This window comes from Patagioenas fasciata, chromosome 1 (genome assembly GCF_037038585.1).
Source record: "Patagioenas fasciata isolate bPatFas1 chromosome 1, bPatFas1.hap1, whole genome shotgun sequence".
In the NCBI taxonomy this organism is placed as follows: domain Eukaryota; kingdom Metazoa; phylum Chordata; class Aves; order Columbiformes; family Columbidae; genus Patagioenas; species Patagioenas fasciata.
The window spans coordinates 15,511,765-15,529,692 of record NC_092520.1 but is presented as its reverse complement, the minus strand read 5'-3'; the positions used below and the strand labels follow the sequence as shown (position 1 = coordinate 15,529,692).

The following is a 17,928-nucleotide window of genomic DNA, read 5'->3' as shown; positions in this document are numbered from 1 at the left end:
CTGAATATTTCCTTATCACTATCATCTGTGCAACTGCTGCATGGCCTGGTAGAACTCTTCCCGATAAAACTTATCACTGACACAAGTTATTTTAAAATTAAATGCAGAAGGCGATGCAACACAGATAATATTTGAAGTAACAAAAGATAACCTAGGGAAAACAAAAGCAAAAACAAAACAAAACCCAACAAGATACCATTTTTTCTTTGAACAAGAACAGTACAGCAACGGAATAACAGACCTAGCATTAACTGGAAATAATGCATAGAATGAAGACTGCATAAAATTAAGAGTAATGTAACAGAGATACTACAGATACTGCATATAGCCTGCATTAGAAAGTGATAGATACAAAATGTATTACCTGGCAATTAAAAAAAAAGCATTTTGTCATTTAATTAAGCACTGCAGGAATCTGTATGCACAAGTGGCAGAACGATTTTATAATTTTGTATTTATGTTGAAATCTTGTGTTGAAAACCTTGATAAATACTTCCATCGTTTTCAGACCATGTTTTCACCATGTTATAAGATCATTCTTTCGCTATGGAATTTCAGATTTTAAAAGATAAATGGAAGAGCAGAGCTATTAAGTCTCAGTACAAGATTCTGACATTCTTCAAAAAAATTCCTAGTGATACACCTAAAGGGCATAACGTGGAAAGGTTTTACCAAATATCGTTCATCTTCTCCCGGGTGTTTACTCCCAAGGGTATGGAGAAAGTCTGGCATATTTTTTAAGTATGGAATTGCTAAAACAGGTTTTTTTCCCTGCAAGGCATAATTTATATAATCCTTCCTCAGGACTGTATATTGGAAAGGAGAACAGTCCTGAGAATGAATTCTGAAGCAAGAAGAAAGAAAGAAGTCTAACCTTTTTCTGAAAGCACAGAAGGAATATGGATATCTACTAACAGTGCACACTGCACTGTGCTGATTAGGATTTCCTGAACTGCCAGGTTTGGGCAGCCTCTGGTATCTGAGATGGTTTTTCCTTCTCCCCTGTGTCTGGAACCCTGAAGACTGAACCCATTTGATATTTTCTGGTTAGTTTACAAGCCCCAAAGATCCTTTCTTCTTGAGCCCCTCCCATACCACTTTTTCAGATAGATGAGGTTCTCAGGGACATGGTTTAGTGCCAGGTTGTGGTTGGATTTGATGATCTTGACAGTCTCTTCCTATCAAAACGATTCTATGATTCTATGCTACGATTCTATATTTCTCCATTTTCAAATGCTAGCACTAATATTGAGTTTATCTCTGTCACTTCTGGGAAACACCACTTTAGTCCAAAACCTTTCCGATACACAAAGGAAACAAAATTAGTTTTCTAAGCTATGGTCATCTTTCCCAAAAACCTACCTACTTGGACGATGGCTATTCACCAACTATTTTTATTGCCACTTCTACAGTGTTCAGTTTAATAAAAAATTAATCAGAATTGTGAATTGTAAACAGCAATATCCCTCACACAACACAGACTAAGAACTCAAATCACTTCTCCCTTAATGTTACCCTTTCAAATACTTGCAGATAGCTACTGAGACACTCTCAAGCTTGACTGAGCTACTGGCAAGCGGAGGGGGAAAGATATTTTAAAAAGTGCATTCTGTCCATAGGTTGTTCTTTTTCTAGGAAGGGCGTAATGGAGGAAAAAGAGAAAGAATTCAAAAGCCAAGGGCCTTGAAACCAGTTTTTAGTGTTATGTTCTTCAATATAGGATTTTGACCACCAATACATAATGATTAAAGGTGGCTGCCTGCACCACTCACACTCACATTCCACAGAAAAGGTGTCTGACAATCACTGCAAAAAGATCGCACACAACTGCCCCCAAAATACTTCACATATTGGAACTGGTATTGATAGGAAGTGTTTCTGTGCATGGACAAAAAACAAACAAACAGCAAAAACCCACAAAACCAGCCTCACACTATCAGAACCAGCCAAATTAATATTACATCAAGGAAGACTATTCCCTGACATGAACATAACTCACCTGGATGGAAAAACAAACAAACAAGAAAAAGGAATACCAAGAGGTACTCACATAACAGCTTTTCAAGTACAGAGATACATATTTCTAAAAGTCACATTCCAGTAATTCCTATATAATCCTGACAATTTCCTTAGCAACCTATGTATTCCTGGTATATTTTACAAACTAAACAAAACTTTTAATGTAAGGATGCTACGGCAGTAGCAGAGCCATAGAAAAGTTTGCAGAAAACTTCTCCTGAAGATTCAGTTCTGCTAAGTAATGAACACAACAAAGCGCATATTCCAGCTGAGTGAGGGTATTCGTCTTGAAAGGAATACAGGAGGACATGGGCTTTAAGCCAGGAAAATATTCAAGAATCTGGAATCTCACAGGAGAGACCTACCAAACTGGTTTCGCAACTGCCAGTGCACAAAAACAGCAACAAGCACTTAACTCTGCGACAGCTTCTCATAACGGAATCAAATTCTAGTAGATTTTCTGTATTATCACTATTGACATTTTTCTTTTCCACCAAATAACTGCTTTCAAGATATCAAAAAAGCCTTACTATTTATCAGAGCCATCAAAGAATCTGGAGATCAGATTGGAAAAAGGGTGTTAATACTGAATAACCTATTCTGCTGCTGAAATAGATGGTTATAATGATGTTTATAATCAGTTTCATTTTTTCCTTTCTTGAAAAGCAGCAGAAGGATGTCACAAACTTAAATGTCAGGGAGGGAAGAAGATAGAAGAAAATAAGATTTAGGAAGCGCACACTAATGCACATGGGAAAAAATGATCTCAATTACATCCACATAGTGATTGGATTTACATTAGCTTTAATACTCTGTAAAGATTTTGTAAAAGAACTGTCTACAGCAATTCCAATGTCAACTCAATTATGAGGAACAGTCAGAAATACCAAGGCTAATTAGACAAAGAAAGCTCAAAGTAGAAAAAATTATTTCATGTATTCACACCTCAAATATTCCATGAAGTTACCATGAAAAAAGGCACAAAGAATGTTGGCAAAAGACAACCAGAGGGACAGATTTGGTTACTTAAAAGCAGAAACTAACTAGACAGGAACTTTTCGGAGTAGCTGGGGAGCAAAACCTGCAAGGAAGAAGAAATAAAAGAAAGGTTTAAAACAAACAAAAAATCATGCACACAAAAAACCCCACATATGAACAGCACCGGCAATGCATGGAGGCAGCAATCACTATTTTTCATAGAACAAAAATTAGCATCATCAGATAAAATAACCAAGCAGCAGGCACAGGACAAAGGAACTTCCGCCCCTGCAGCACACACATGGTGAAACTCCTGGCCGGCTGCCACGGGCTGCTGTGGAGCCCAACAGGACACCTGCGCTCAAGCCCAGGGTAGATAAAGCCATTTCTGAAAACGGGTTATTTGAGGACGGGTGAGGGAACTCCAGCAGGTGGCTACCGCAATTTAGCGGTTCTCCTTGTCTGATGTATTTTAGACGCTGAGTACTTTTGCGTGAATCACCAACCAGCCAGTTTTATCCTGGACGTCTGAAGTGCAGAGATGCCAACACATCCCTAAAGCAGCCTCATAAAATCTGGAATGTGTATTTTAGTAGTAACAGGATTTCATTACTGATTGAAATAATTTGTCCCATGTAGAAACAATTAGGTTTTGCAGAAATGGAAAAGCTGTTGAGTCTTACCACACTCTCCTTATACCTGACATCCTTTTAAGAAGCAGAAACCAGCTTTTGGAGAGACCCAATTCCACATAGTAGCTCTGGATCTCACAAGTAGTAAAAACACCATCAATCCCTCCTCCTGAATTTCTCGCACACAAATGCAATCCTTATATTCGAATTAATAAGGAGTTAATGGAGGATCAGACTTCATATTTAAAGATCCAACATACTTTTGATAAAATTTAAGAAAACAGTATGACAAATTTTCTACTGGCTAGTATGACGTACAGCAGTATGACAAGCTCTACTGCACTAAGTATTATCTGGATACCCTAGCTTCAGAAAAAAAAATGCTCCTCCCCTCCTATGCTATTTTATTTTAAAAGTACTAATCATCTAAGATCCCACTTCTACAATAAAAGAGCTTTTTAGAAATAGCCAAATCAAACTAAAACAACTTTTAAAAAACTGTATTTAACACATTTATAGATAATAATATTAACTCCCAAACCCACAGGCTTTATTTTACTGTGGGACAACTGGGACAAGAAGAAAGCAAAAACTGGACATTCAACTGGTCTAATTTTTAGATCTGCCAAGAATCCAGACATGAGATTTGATTTGCAGAAACTCCAATTCCCACCTCATTGTCCCTGTTCCTGTTCACTGCACACAGCCCCTCCACACACCCCACAATGGGGAAAAATAATAAAAAAAAAATACTTGAATCATTAAGTATGTTTAAAAATTAAAAATCCCCTCCAACCCAAAACCCCTCCTCAAGCCACTAAAACATCACCCCTCGACTCACTAGTGTTCACTAGTAAGCCTAACACTGTTGTCTTGTATTTCATTACCTTTGTACAAATACATCATTGCTTAAGTGTCATTTTAATTTACAAAGGGACACGGAAAGAGTTTGTTAAAATATCATGGAATTCCTTTAGGTACAATAAATGTTTCAGAAAATACTGCAAGACTGATGCTCAGTGCACCACCACAGTACTCAGTGCTTCACAACAACTCCTCAAGACAGGCAACAAAAGTAGGTGAGTTTTTATTGTAAAATAGTCTTAAGGTCTCAAGGTGCCCTGGAAACTGTAGCTTCTTACAGAAGACAAATCAAAAAAGCTCTGGAGTGCCAATGACAACAGGAATTGTGACAGTTCACATAATGCGTATGTCACTGACAAATTATTTGGAAACTGTCAGAAATATAATGGAAAATAAGATGTGACTTGCAACATTTTTTTTGTAAATTTAAGGTGATTATCCCTCCCAGGGAGATTTTGGATATGTTGCACTAAGAGACAAAATAACTGAACGAACAAAACAAAGAATTACATCATTGCTGTGCTGTAGCAACATAAATAAAATAAAAATAATCACACTTTTAACCAGCTGTATTTCAATTTCATAAAGAAAGCACTAAACAGAAAAGGTCATATTATGTACAGTTATTGATATTGTTCAAGAATATAAAAACTAGAAGTTCTTTAATTTGCATGAGACCAAAAGAAGTTAGTGGATTCCATGGATTTGTGGTTTAAATTTACTTAGACTAGAGAGCAATTTGTCTCTTGACATATGGGGGAAAAAGAATGGGAAAATCATACCTGTTACAAAACTTGTATTTTTTCACTTCCCAATGAAACCTGAACAAAGAAATGCTAAACAAATGACTTAAACATGGTCTTAACATTTTCATCTTCAATCTAGCAATCTAGGGATAAACAAAAAATGGCAAGACTTAGATGACCATCATCTGTGTTCCCTTCTCCACAGGCACATGGAGCTGCATCGCTCTGGCCAGGGTGCAGACAATGGCATTTGCAGGGAGTTAGTAACAAAAGTTACAGCTTACAGTGCAAACTCAAAAATCCTGCCTCAGTGTATCAGTAAATCTCACAGCATACAAAGAAGATCTGGCTACGTAAACAGGAAATGTACTGCTGTGCCTACACTCCTCTTCATAAAATGAAATATTTTGGATTTCTCATTTGACCTTAGGCTCCCAAACAGCATGAAGATGCAGCAGCTCTAAGCTCACACAGCAAAAAGTCAACCGTACCGACTGTATTTGTGAGAAAAAATAAGTCTATTGCCAAGCCTTACATTTATGACTCCAAGAATTTGCTTGGAGACACACTTCTGTGTTTTTAAATTAGTGTATCTGTCTGTTTTCCAAGTAAACCATTCATGCTAGTAGATGACAAAGCAATGTAGGTACAAGAACTATGAGAATTTTAAGATGTTTGAAGTACTTCAGACAATCTATATCTCAACAGGCTAACAAAGCTATGCTCATAACCCCACTTCCCTAACATCAAGGATCTTTCAAAAAATGTTAGTTTTGCTATCTTTACATACCTGTAGCATAGGAACTTGAACTGGACATATTTATTTAGTGTCTGTATATATGGAAATAAAGGTAGTATTGCCATCTTCAACTGTTTGATTTCGTTTCAATGCATATTTGCACATGCATGTATAAACACTAAATTAAGCCACCCAGTCTGGTATTCGAAACTACGAAGGAGAGAAAAAAAAAAAAAAAAAAAACACACCACAAAACTCACACCACATGTACGAAACCCCTTCCCCAGAATGGTTATTCCAACATATCACCTCCATTTCAAATCACATGATGATGACACTGAAGTAAGGAGAGTACCAGAAGGAACCATCTGAAGCCTCACTTGAAAGCATTTTAAAATATGACAAATATTAATCTATAAAATGGTTTAAGGATGTATTCTTCACAGATTTCAAAGTTCCATGTACACAGGTACATTCAATTAGCATAAACTTGAAGACTTGAAGGTAGACTGAGAACATTTCTTTCTAAGGCACGAAGGTGGCAATGCGATCAACACATCAGCTACCACAGAGCAGGAGTTTCAGGCATAACTGAATGGGACTGCATCTTGGGGAAAAAACAAATAAACAAAAAAAAAATTTAAGAGTTTCTAGCATTGAAAAGTCCATCGCAGTCATAAGGAAATATCTTACTAACTTTACAGTTGCACTTTTCTAATCTTAACTTGTATAGCTTCTGCCAACACTTCGATCTTCATATGACTTGGTCTGTTAGAGAAACTCTCCATCAAGATTCTTTTCCGTGATCTATATAAATCTTTAACTTTCTCTTCCAATTAAGCAATTGCAAAAGACATGCTTTATAGTGTTTGTGGTTTCCATGGAGCTTGAGCACTTTCATGTGCTCCTTATATGTTCACAGGTTCTTCTCTGAGCCTTCACAATTTTTCAGCATTTTCCTGAAAACGAGCAGCAGAATCAGACTCAACACCCATAAATGCAACAAATAGAGTCAATATCCATATAACCCTTCAACTTATACCTGCAGAGATCACGCATTTCTGGCATCTGTCAATCTGCCAACCCATGCTCCATTTATTTAATATACCCATCTTCCTCTTCCTCCACCACCAACCAATTGCTTTTCAAAGTCAATGTTAACTGGCCTATGACCATGCCACATTCACTACTTCTTGACTTGTTGAAAATGCCCCAAAAGAGATTATGCAAATACAACAGAGAGTGAAATCTGATGTGATCCAACTCTGAAAAAAAGAAAAACGAGTTTTTCAACACAGGAGCCTCACCATACTTTCTGAAAACAAAAAGCAGAAGCCAGAGAATTTCCTCAAAAAACTAGAGCAAAGCACTGGCAGTTGTCAAGAAGACACTGTTGAGAAGCTGAAGTGCATTCTCTTCCTTGCTACTTCAGTTGTACTGAAGACATCAATAAAATTATGAAATTAAGGTAACATATTCTAATATTCAGTCTGTGCAATATACCCAGTTACTAATTCCTAGATGGAGATTCATGAATCAAAAAACATCTCTTCATGTATTGATGTTTACAAAACTGCACTATTTTTTCCTAGTTTTACAAGCAGGCTTGGACAATAATATGCTGGAACCCAGAGCAGGGGGGCAAGTAGTATTAGCCATTTTACATTTCAGTAAAAGTATGTGCACGTAGTTAATAAAAAATGAATATTCCCAAAAGACTGTTTTAACCTCACATACTTTGTTCTGGATCGAACCAAGTCCTGTTTAAGCAGATCTGTTACCAATGGAAAACAGCCATTCTTTGCCTCAGGTCTGTTTTAAACTACTTGACCTCTGCCTGGTCTCCACTGTCTGGTTCCTCAGAACATAACCTGAGTGGAGAATGCAACCCACTAGAGGCACTGTGAAATGCCAGTCCCCAACTCTTGAAGGCACTGACGGGAAAGCTATCAACAAGCCTTTTATGAGAGTAACACATACCACAGGATACGATTCACAAAAGCATCTCTGGATACACAAAACAAACCAAAGTCTTTATTACAAGCTAACTATAATTTCTATTAAGGAGACATTAGATAATTTTTCTTCATTAAAACAGACTCTTTATAGAAGTATGCAAGTTAATACAGCTTATATTAGAAGGTAAAATATTTGACAAAGGCATGTATTTCTAAACATACATGCTGGTTTTAGCTGTAGCAGTATCAAATATTCTCACAATTTCTGCCTTTCCCCAGTATAAGGGTATTTTACCTCTCCTACAGTAAAGCTCAAGTCTTACTTATTTCCAAGTTCCCCAGAAGGTCAGCTCCATAACCCTCTAGCTTCCCTGTATATAGGCTAACTAGTAATCCACAAGAGGGACAAGAAAGCATATTTCAATTTTTTCTTCAAACATCACTATACAGCTTGATTTAATGGCAGCAATAGTGCTAGACATGAAAAGGTTCAAGAGGAGAACAATTACTTTTACTAGATAACTTCAGGCTTGGAGTAACCTTTTTCAAAGCAGCAAGTTTCACCTGCGTGTTTCCTGCAAATCAAGTCATTTTAGCCCTAGAGGGAAAATACTCTACAACATTCATGGCTTCCAAATAACATCTTATACAAATAGTACATCCCAAGGAGGTAGAGTTCTTGGGTTTCCCCTCCCTTCTCTCCTGCTCACCATTCGTAAGCAAAAGGTTAAAGGCAAATAAGGTAGGACACCACCACACAAATAAGAAAAAGAAAGAGCTCCAGAAACTTAAACAGGGGTTATGACAGATAAAATTTAACAATAAAACTCTAACGTGATAATGGAAGACTTGATACCCAAGATTTAAATTGATCGAGTCAAGGAGTCTGCTCTCATAGCAAATATATATCTATTATAGAATGGTCTGGGTTCAAAGGACCTCAAAGATCATCTAGTTCCAACCACCCTGTCATAAGCAGGGACACCTTCCACTAGACCAGGTTGCTTGAAGCCCCATCCAGCCTGGCCTTGAACACTTCCAGGGATGGGGCATCCACAACTTCTCTGGGCAGCCTGTTCCAGTGGCTCACCACCCTCATGGGGAAGAAACAATATATTTCAGAAACAAAGATAATGAATAATGTTCCACCACTAATGCTTGACCTTAAAGTCAATAAATGCTTTGGAACACTGTTTGAAGAAAAATTAAAAACTTAGATCTTTACAGAAAATAGGGTAAAAGGCAACATAGATTTATCAAAGATAAACTGCATCAGATTAGTGGATCTCTCTTTTACAAGTAAAAAGATTTCTTTATTAAAAAAGAAAAAAAAAAAAAACCTCACACAACACAAAACCACAATATATCTAATAAACTAGTCAGCAGTAAAGCACATGATACCAGGCTACTACGGCAGTAAAATAATTAAGGTGGAGAAGATGAAAACTTTTATAGAAGTTATATAGATAAGAAACAACTAGGAAAAGGTTTTGCTGCAAATATCCAAAAAGAGGAATGTTTTTGTTCAATATCATTCAACGACTGATGCTGAGATCAATCTGATTTAACATTTCCACCCTGACTTTGGGAGAGCTTGGCTGCTACCACACAGTAGGGAGGTATCAGTGACACAGAACACTGGACTTGTGTCTGCAAAAAGGAAGGAAAGAGAGGGTAAAAAAGAGGAGGAGAAAAAAAAGAAATAACAAAAGACAAAAACTAAGTTTGAGGTGTCATCACCTAGAGGAAAACAAAGGAAGAAAGAGTTTGCTACAGCACAAAAGGTAAAGAATAATTAAAATAAGAGGCTTATTTATCCCTGTAATACAGGATCAAACCACATTGATTCTTCTTACTGTTACCTGTTTTATTTTTCATTATGTTTATTTAACTTAGAGGTTCTTGACTGATGAAAATTGGTGATACCTACTTTCATTTACATAGTATCTTTCAGTGAACAGAAGAGTACCTTTGCAAACAGACACCACACTGCACATCTGACATGCAAACCTCTCTTTTTCAAGTAACCTGCAAAATATCAAGTAACATCAGTAGTAGAACCAACAATGTGACCTAGGCATCGCAGCACCTTGTATCCTGCTTTCAATTTTAAGCTAAAAGAAGATAAGACTTTTGAAGACACACAGAATTTCCATACCATTTTCCATGACTGAGTATTACTAAGCAAAACACCAGCACAACAACATGTTGTTTAGGCTTCTGGTGTCCTGTGAAACACAAGTTTGCATAATTCAGGACAGGGAAGTGATTTAAGTTGATAACTTCAAACTGATCTGAAAAACTGTATTGTAACATAGCCCAGAGTTCATATCGTGCTGTGAAATATATTATCTTTCTAATGAAAGTTATTTGCACTTCACAGGGTGCCAATGGAAATTTACATTACTGCCCAACAGTACCTCAGTCTCATTTTAATATGGAAGAAGGTCAAGCTATTTTTCTTTAGTTTAATATTTCCTTCACTACTACAGCTTATGAGATCCCAAGACTTTTTCATCTTTTATCATAGAGCTGAGGAATCCATAGCACCACATAGTCAAAACAAGATTATAAACACTGATTTCATTTAATGATTGGTGTTCTCACAGAATACTATGAGCAAAGATTAAACGTGTAAACATTAGACTATTTTCATTTCCTGTACATTTACTTCTGATCTCCTGAATATTTAAAAGGAAATTCAAAAAGGCTTAGAAAAGAGCTACTGAACTGACCAAGAAACTAGAGAAGCTCTTAAAAGAGGATGAGAACAGCTTGTTCAGTCTAGCAAAAGGATGTGATTATTCCCCAAGCAAATCCAAGTAAACAACAGTGCAGAAATGTTGAGTGAAAGGAAAATGAGCATAAACAAGTTTGAATTTCCACAATAAATTTATTTTTAATTAGTTACTCAACCCTCAGAGTAACAAGGTTCTAGAACTGCCTTCCAGCAAAACTAGTAAGGATAAAATTTTTTCAAATGGAGTTTGATATGTAGGGGTTACATGATGTAACACTAGCAAGAGACTGGATTTAACAAAGGAAATCCTCGATAGTCTTAAATACCCAATTCTCCTAGGTTCCAAAGTTTTTTATAATTACAATTTTGAGACAACAGGAAAAAACTAAAACAGCAAAGACATAGCACTGATTTGCATATCATTCAGTAGTAAGAAGGGCTGTATTGTCCACTCTATTTTTCACACAGGATGAATACAAAGTTATTTACTATTACAGGAAACTGCAAGTTGCTGTAGTACTTCTGCCCACAAAAACCCAAGAGATCTGTACGAGTTCAGTGACCACAGCATCATATTTTCCATTGTAGTAAAGACAATATTCATGAAGCAGCTGGTCTCTTATTAATAGAATTCATTTATCTTATTCATAGCAAATGAAGTTTATAGTAGACAACAAGCCAACTGGCCAATTAGGAAACGATTACATATGACCTTTTCAAAAATCAGTTTAAAAGTCTGATAATCCTAATTTAAAAAACTGTGCAATATTTCATTAAAGCAGAGACATCATTTCATATGGCATCTGAAACTCAAACCCACTCCTTTGGTAACCCAACATCATCTAATTACAAAATTTCTCTAAAGAATACTTGTTTCAATATTAAGGCACAAGAACACCCATGTTGAGTCATTCAAGGACTTTATTAACACAGCAGTCATTACTGACAGTATGGGAATTAACTTGCAGGGATCCTTGGTTCAAAATGAAACATCATGTGATGGACAGAAAATACTGTGCTCTGGAATAGTCCACTGCATTCTAGTATTTGTTATCTCCATGCAGATTTGGTTAAAAAAATAACACACAGGCTGCAGCTGCTTTAAACAGTAGAGGAAGCAAATATGCTCCTTCTCTGCCGAAGAACCAGTATATCATTGGCATCTTTGCATGAAAGGTTGAAATCTGCTGGAATTGTTTTTGAAAATTATGTCCATAATCCATAGATAACTCAGACATCAGCAGAAATTGAGCAGGGCAGAACAAATGCCCATCAGAAGTAACACGACAGCACAAGAGCAGATGACTTCAAAACATTAATGCAAATTACTCACTTTCAACTTCCTTTTAGTGTGAATTTTTTCCTCATTGGTAACGGAATCATTTATTTAGAGACTATGAAATGTAACCTGTTGTAGTGCCCTGCCTCTCACCCAACCACAACATGAAAGGCAAGTTATGCCTTTTTGTATTTTATGACTAAAACAACAAAAAGCAATCCATTTTCAAACGCAATGCAAGTTGTTTCTGAAGTTGTCTCTAGCAAGCTATACTTCAATAATTCCATGTTTGTCATCATAGTATCACATGGCGAATATGAAAAAGTAGTTGCTTTATTCAGAATCCAGATTAATAAGTTTGGTAGCAATCATTTTCCTTTGTTATTATTCAATGAACTCAGTCTTGCTCCAGTTGTAATCTGGAAAAGACATTGTAAAGATTTAATCTCATTAAAATATGTGAGGCAAAGGTATCTTGGAAAATGCATCTTTCTGGAAAGATACAAAGGGGGGGGGGTTACATTTAAAAAAAAAAAAAAATCCCAAGAGAGAAAACAAGATAAGTTCTTACGCTGTAATTTTGTCTTTAGTTTTTTTTTTCTTCCAGCCAGCTAACCCCCAAAATTTCTATATATAGCCAGGCTCATCACTGTATTTTTATAATTAAGTTTATGAGAGGAGCAGAAAATTATCCCTGAAAACTATATGTCAAAACAGTTTCAAGGCAGTCTTTTCTGTGTAGAATTTCTGTAAAACCCTGGTAAAAACATACCCCTTCACACCCCCTATAAAAGATGGTATTTCGATCTTGTGCCTGTTTCTCCATGCGTTAGGTAGCAAAATTAAAGTACTGATGATTGCTACTAAATTATAAATTTGTAAAGATACCTGTTAAATCTTATTTATATTATACCATATCTCTGCATTACTGTAAACTACATTACTGTTTACACCATCTTAGAACACTTTAAAAAGTAAACCATTACTGAAAACAGCTGCAAATGCACCGAACTTTCAACCATTTTAACGAAAACTTATGGAGTTCTCACCTTTGAATACATGAACTTGTTGCTAAAGTAGGACTTAAGATGTAGAGAGAAGGCCTCAAAAGTCAGAGAGAAAACTGAACGCTTCTGCACAGCAATATGCTTGTTACTTTTTTTGATTGCTGAATACAATATTCATTAACTCTCGCAGAACAGTAGGCCTATTACAAAAATTGAAAGCATACAAGTATTTCTATAATGAAATGTCCTCTATAATCCACATGATTGTGAGTAGGATGCTTCTTTGCAAGGCAATTACAACGAAATTGCAAAGTACACTACTAGCAAAAAGTACAGGAAAAACAGACTTGATGTTTTAACTGAAAAAAAGATGGAATCAGTAAGAAGAAAATATTCCAATTCTGCTTCAGGAGTCCAGCTACAGGTAGACCTCACTATGTGAAGTATATAAGCATACATGTACACATTTTAAACATGTATCTGAAGGATCTGTTAAACCAGGCATCTGAAGAACTTATGAAATTAAGAGTTACCTAATAATCAAGGCGGCCTGTTGTACCAGAGGACCAGTTTTTCTTAGAAATCCACCTCCAGGTACACTAAAGAAAACTATATGGTCCTATTTAATTCTGTCTACACATAGTGTTAAATGTTGGTTGAAAGACAACTTTTTAATGTAATAGGAACATCTACCACAGACATAAACTAAGCCTTTCAAGAGATAGTAATGTATTTTGCACCTCAGTTATTTGAAAAAGAAAATGTAGTCTTTCACTGCAAATACTAATTGTAGGACACGGCAGAAGGAAGCACAAAGATACTACTAACATAATGCTAACACCTAACTAAACTGGACTATGTAATTGGTGCTCTTCTAGGGTACTCCCACAGTCTTACACATTTAGGAAGAGAAGAAAACATTGAAAAAAAAAAAAACAAAACCAAAAAACACTAGGAAAAGATGATGAGGATTTTATATCAATCCTAGTATTACCAGTTTTTGCTGCATTCACAGTAGTCAACAGCTGCTTCATGGAGCACAATATTACAGCTCTACACACTACTTTGGAAAGCAGCATTCTTTAGAATGAACGTAGCAAAACTACATTAAAATAAAGTCTGACCTTATCTTGGGAACACTCCAACAATTAAAATGCAAAATGTTTGCTTACTACATTAAGTGTATTTGTTCTACCTTCAATTTTTGCAGAATCTTCCGTCACGTATTTATAAACACTGAATTTTTACAGTAACTTCTTACATACTGGATTGTGCACAAATTAATATCTTGTAACTTTTGTAATATAAAGTTTAATTCTATCTGAAATAAACATGTACGCACTGCCGTTTCATATGATATCTTACATTTAGGTAATTTTAAAAGATTATAGTATTTTCTAAGTACATTAAGTCAGCTTCACTGTCTCTTTTCTAAACACGGTCAGGAAGGACATGTTTCAAAACTCATCTTCACTGAAACTCTGCAGCACAGTGTAAAGTTTTCCCCCAATAGAACTGACACTCAAAACCAACATGTAAATGAAAGTTCCTAGATCACCTAAAGAGATTACACATTGCAAATAATGCCTGTTGTTCTTCAGGGCTTGTAGGTTATTAAGTATTCAAAGACCAAATTATAAGAGTCCATCATCAAAATAAACTACTTCCTCTGCTGCTTGATTAAATCTTCAAAGACAACTTAAAAAGAAAAAAAAAAAAAAAAAAAAGACCCACACTCCACTGATTTGAAAGCTGAGTAGGAGTAGTTAAGTGTGCTTTAATGAGTCAAAAGTTCTCTATTCTAGGAAATACACAATAGTGCTACTTGCCATAACAGGTACACTGTCCTTGCAGCACCTACACCTGAGTCTGTACAGTATAAAGCTAGGATTTCTATTTTGTTGAGAAAAATCCAGATATTTTGCCAGTTGTCCTAACACAGGGGCTGAGGCAGTACTCTGTGGAAGGTACAGTCACAAAACTAAGGGATTTGAAATGGAAAAGAAATATTTCTTACTACACCAGAGCAGGCCTGATTTTGCTAAATGACATTATAGCATACAGCATCTTGAAGTTGCAAATAGAACACAATAAGCATTGTGACAAACCCAGTAATATTTGAACTAAAAAGTTTTAAAACTCAGGAGAACTTGCAAGTTTAGTAGTCGTTACTTGAGAGAAATATTGCTTCTCTTTGAAGAGGGAGAGAATTGTTGAACATGTAGATAACAAGGTCTAAATCTAGTAAGGACTCACAAGCAGCCTTCACAAAAGTAATGGGATTACTCACTTCAGAATCAAGGCCTAAAAAACTTCTCAAGAATAATATTCCTTCTACAGCAGTCTGTCTTCGACAACTTAAGAAAAATTGTATTTGTGTATATTTGATCTGGAACAAATTTCCAGTGCTAGCCCAGGCCAAAAATGTACCCATGTGGTATCCTAACCTGTCACTGCTGTTTGTGAACACCACCTCACAGGATCAGGTATGGAATAATAAGTTTTACTAAGCCTAAATTTTTACTACTTAAAGCAACCTCAAACTTCCTGGTTTATGTAGAAAACTTTTTAGCACAGAGAAAGACCTAAAGTACAACTAAAAAACAAACTTTCTTGCTTTGGAAAGAAAAATGTATTATTAAGTTTTTAGATTTTATATATACATATATATATATTCACATTTTCTATGGACACAGATATGGGAATTTATTGAATATAATACAAGTTCACATAAGATGCTAGATTTGTATACAGCTACACACTAAAACAGAGTTGTCCCCAGAAATGCATACACTTGTATGAAAAAGACTCAAAAAGCCAGTAGCTGCTTTATGTAAATGCAGTGCTGTAAATAAACTATGTACAGCTGATGCATGAACAAGTACAATTAACATTCAATCCTACTGTTGGCCAAACAAGATATTCAGAATTTGACCTCCCGTCCCAGGTAAATGGACAAACTTCTAGACTTCAGGTTAGCATCATCAGGTTCCCTGTGAGCACAGAGGATTAACACCTGTTCCCTGTCCACATACAGAGCAATACTGCTACCCTTCAGTCTACAAAAACCAGCATATCATGTAAATGTGGCAGATATTTTTAAGGACTGAAGCTATTACTTTCCTTCAACATGTTGCAGCACAAGAAGCTCCAAGTTGTTTCTCTATTCTACCTGAAGTAAAGCTCTAGGCAACAGCTAAGAGAGATCCAAAGCGACTAAAGGCAAGAAGTAGGTGGCCAGGAGTTAGAGTAGATGAGGGCAAGCCAGGTCTAGCAATGCTCATGGCAATTCCTAGTTTTCACTTTAAGCTCTTCAAAGCGGGGGGGGGCGGGAGCTGTCAGTGCTCAACTCACCGAGCTTTAAAAGCACAAAACGGTCCACCCTTATCTCCGCTTTCATAATCATTCAGAATACATAGAAGCTAAACTAATACATGAAGGGGGGCGGGGGTGAGATATAAACTTTCTTCAGAAAAACCCACTTTAGTGTCTTGCTTTGCCCGTTTATTATGGGCATCTCGATTATCTGAAGATGTCTCACTAGCAGCCAGCGTCCCAGAGAGAGACCGCGGGTAGCGCTTATGCGCCCACTCCATCCAGCGACCTCCATCGCTACTTTCGGCCCCCAGCCCGGGCTCTTCGCCGTCCCCAGGCGGGGCCGCCTGGGCCGGACGCGCCCCCGGCAGCCGCGGCCCCCGCGTTGCCCGCTCGTCCCGCCGGGGAGGGCGCGGCCGGGCCCGCAGGCCGGGGCAGGGCCCCGCGCCGCCCCCGCTCCCCCAGGACACCCACCCAGCCCCGCCGCAGGCAAGGCGAGGCAGAGCGGCGGGGTGGGAGCGGGGGAGAAAGTTTACGAGGCGCTTTTCAGCGGCTGCCGGCAGGGGAGCCCGCTCCCGGCGCCCATTCAAACAAAAGAAGCCCCTTCCCCTGCCCGCCGCCCCCGGCTCCACTCACTCCGCAGGGCCCCGATGAGGAGGCTGCCGTCCTTAATCAGCTCTTTGATGAACTTGTTGGTCCTCTCCAGCTCGATCTCGTGACACTTCAGGCGCTCCCTGAAATCCGGGCTGTCCAAGTAGGAGTCGCTGAACTCCAGCGTGGGCAGCCCCATGGCAGCGGCGGCCGCAGCCCCCCGGCCGGCGGCGAAGGGGCGGCGGGCTGAGGGAGCGCTGAGCCGAGAGACGGCGTCGAGGGCAGAGGGGACAGTGGGGGAGAGGCGAAGCGAGGCGCGGCTGCCGCCCCCTCCGCCTCCCCGGCGAAGCTCCCGATCCGCTGCACCGGCCCCTCAGCGAACGAGACGACGGCTCCGGCGGAGGCGGCGCGCTCGGACGGCTGTCACCAGCTACATGCTGCCCGCGGAACTCCGCGGGCTCCCAGCGCCAGCGCCGCCGCTTCCGGCAGCGCTCCCTCTTTCTCTCTCCCCGGCCCTAACTTCAGCCTGAACCTCCCCCGGCCTGGCCGAGGACGCCCTCCTCCCGCCCCGGCATGCTCACACGCCGGGATGCGGCCCCGGCAGTGCCCGCCCCTCGCCCGCCACCGCCCCCTCCGCGCTCTGCCCTCCAGCGGCGGCGCGGGCGAGCGCGCTGCGGTCTCGGAGCGACCTGGCTCGGGGTGAGGGTCCGCACGGGCCCGAGGGCCGCCACTTGTCTGTTCCTTTACCTGGGGCTTTGGAAGGCCCAGAGGAGGGCAGGGAGTGAGGATCCACCTCAGGGGATTTAAAACCGTGTGCTTGGAGAAGATCGGTTTATGTGAGAGGCGGGTGTGGAGGAGAGCAGCCCACCCTGCTGCGGACGGGAGCTGCAGCTGGAGGAGCAGCGGGGCCGGGGCCAGAGCCAGCCAGCCCGCCCAGGCACTCCTGGGGATCTTCCATAAGAGCCCAGCACGGCCCTGGCGGCCTGGCTGATGTGTGTGTGTGTGCCTTGTGCCAGGGCACTGCTCCAGGGGAGCTGGATGGTGAGAGGAGGCGGTAGGG

The 17,928-nt window shown here is 39.1% G+C and overlaps 1 protein-coding gene across 1 annotated transcript in view; it reads right to left on the bottom strand.

Annotated features, from left to right (window-relative positions):
* The window catches only part of ARHGAP42 (Rho GTPase activating protein 42), a 165,922-nt gene extending 148,469 nt beyond the window's left edge, over positions 1 to 17,453 (bottom strand). Inside the window, exon 1 of the mRNA XM_065832144.2 lies at positions 16,914 to 17,453. Coding sequence (XP_065688216.1) covers positions 16,914 to 17,067 — 154 coding nt within the window. The 5' untranslated portion in view covers positions 17,068 to 17,453. The remainder of the gene's footprint in view (positions 1 to 16,913) is intronic.
* Between the last annotated feature and the right edge of the window lie 475 nt (positions 17,454 to 17,928).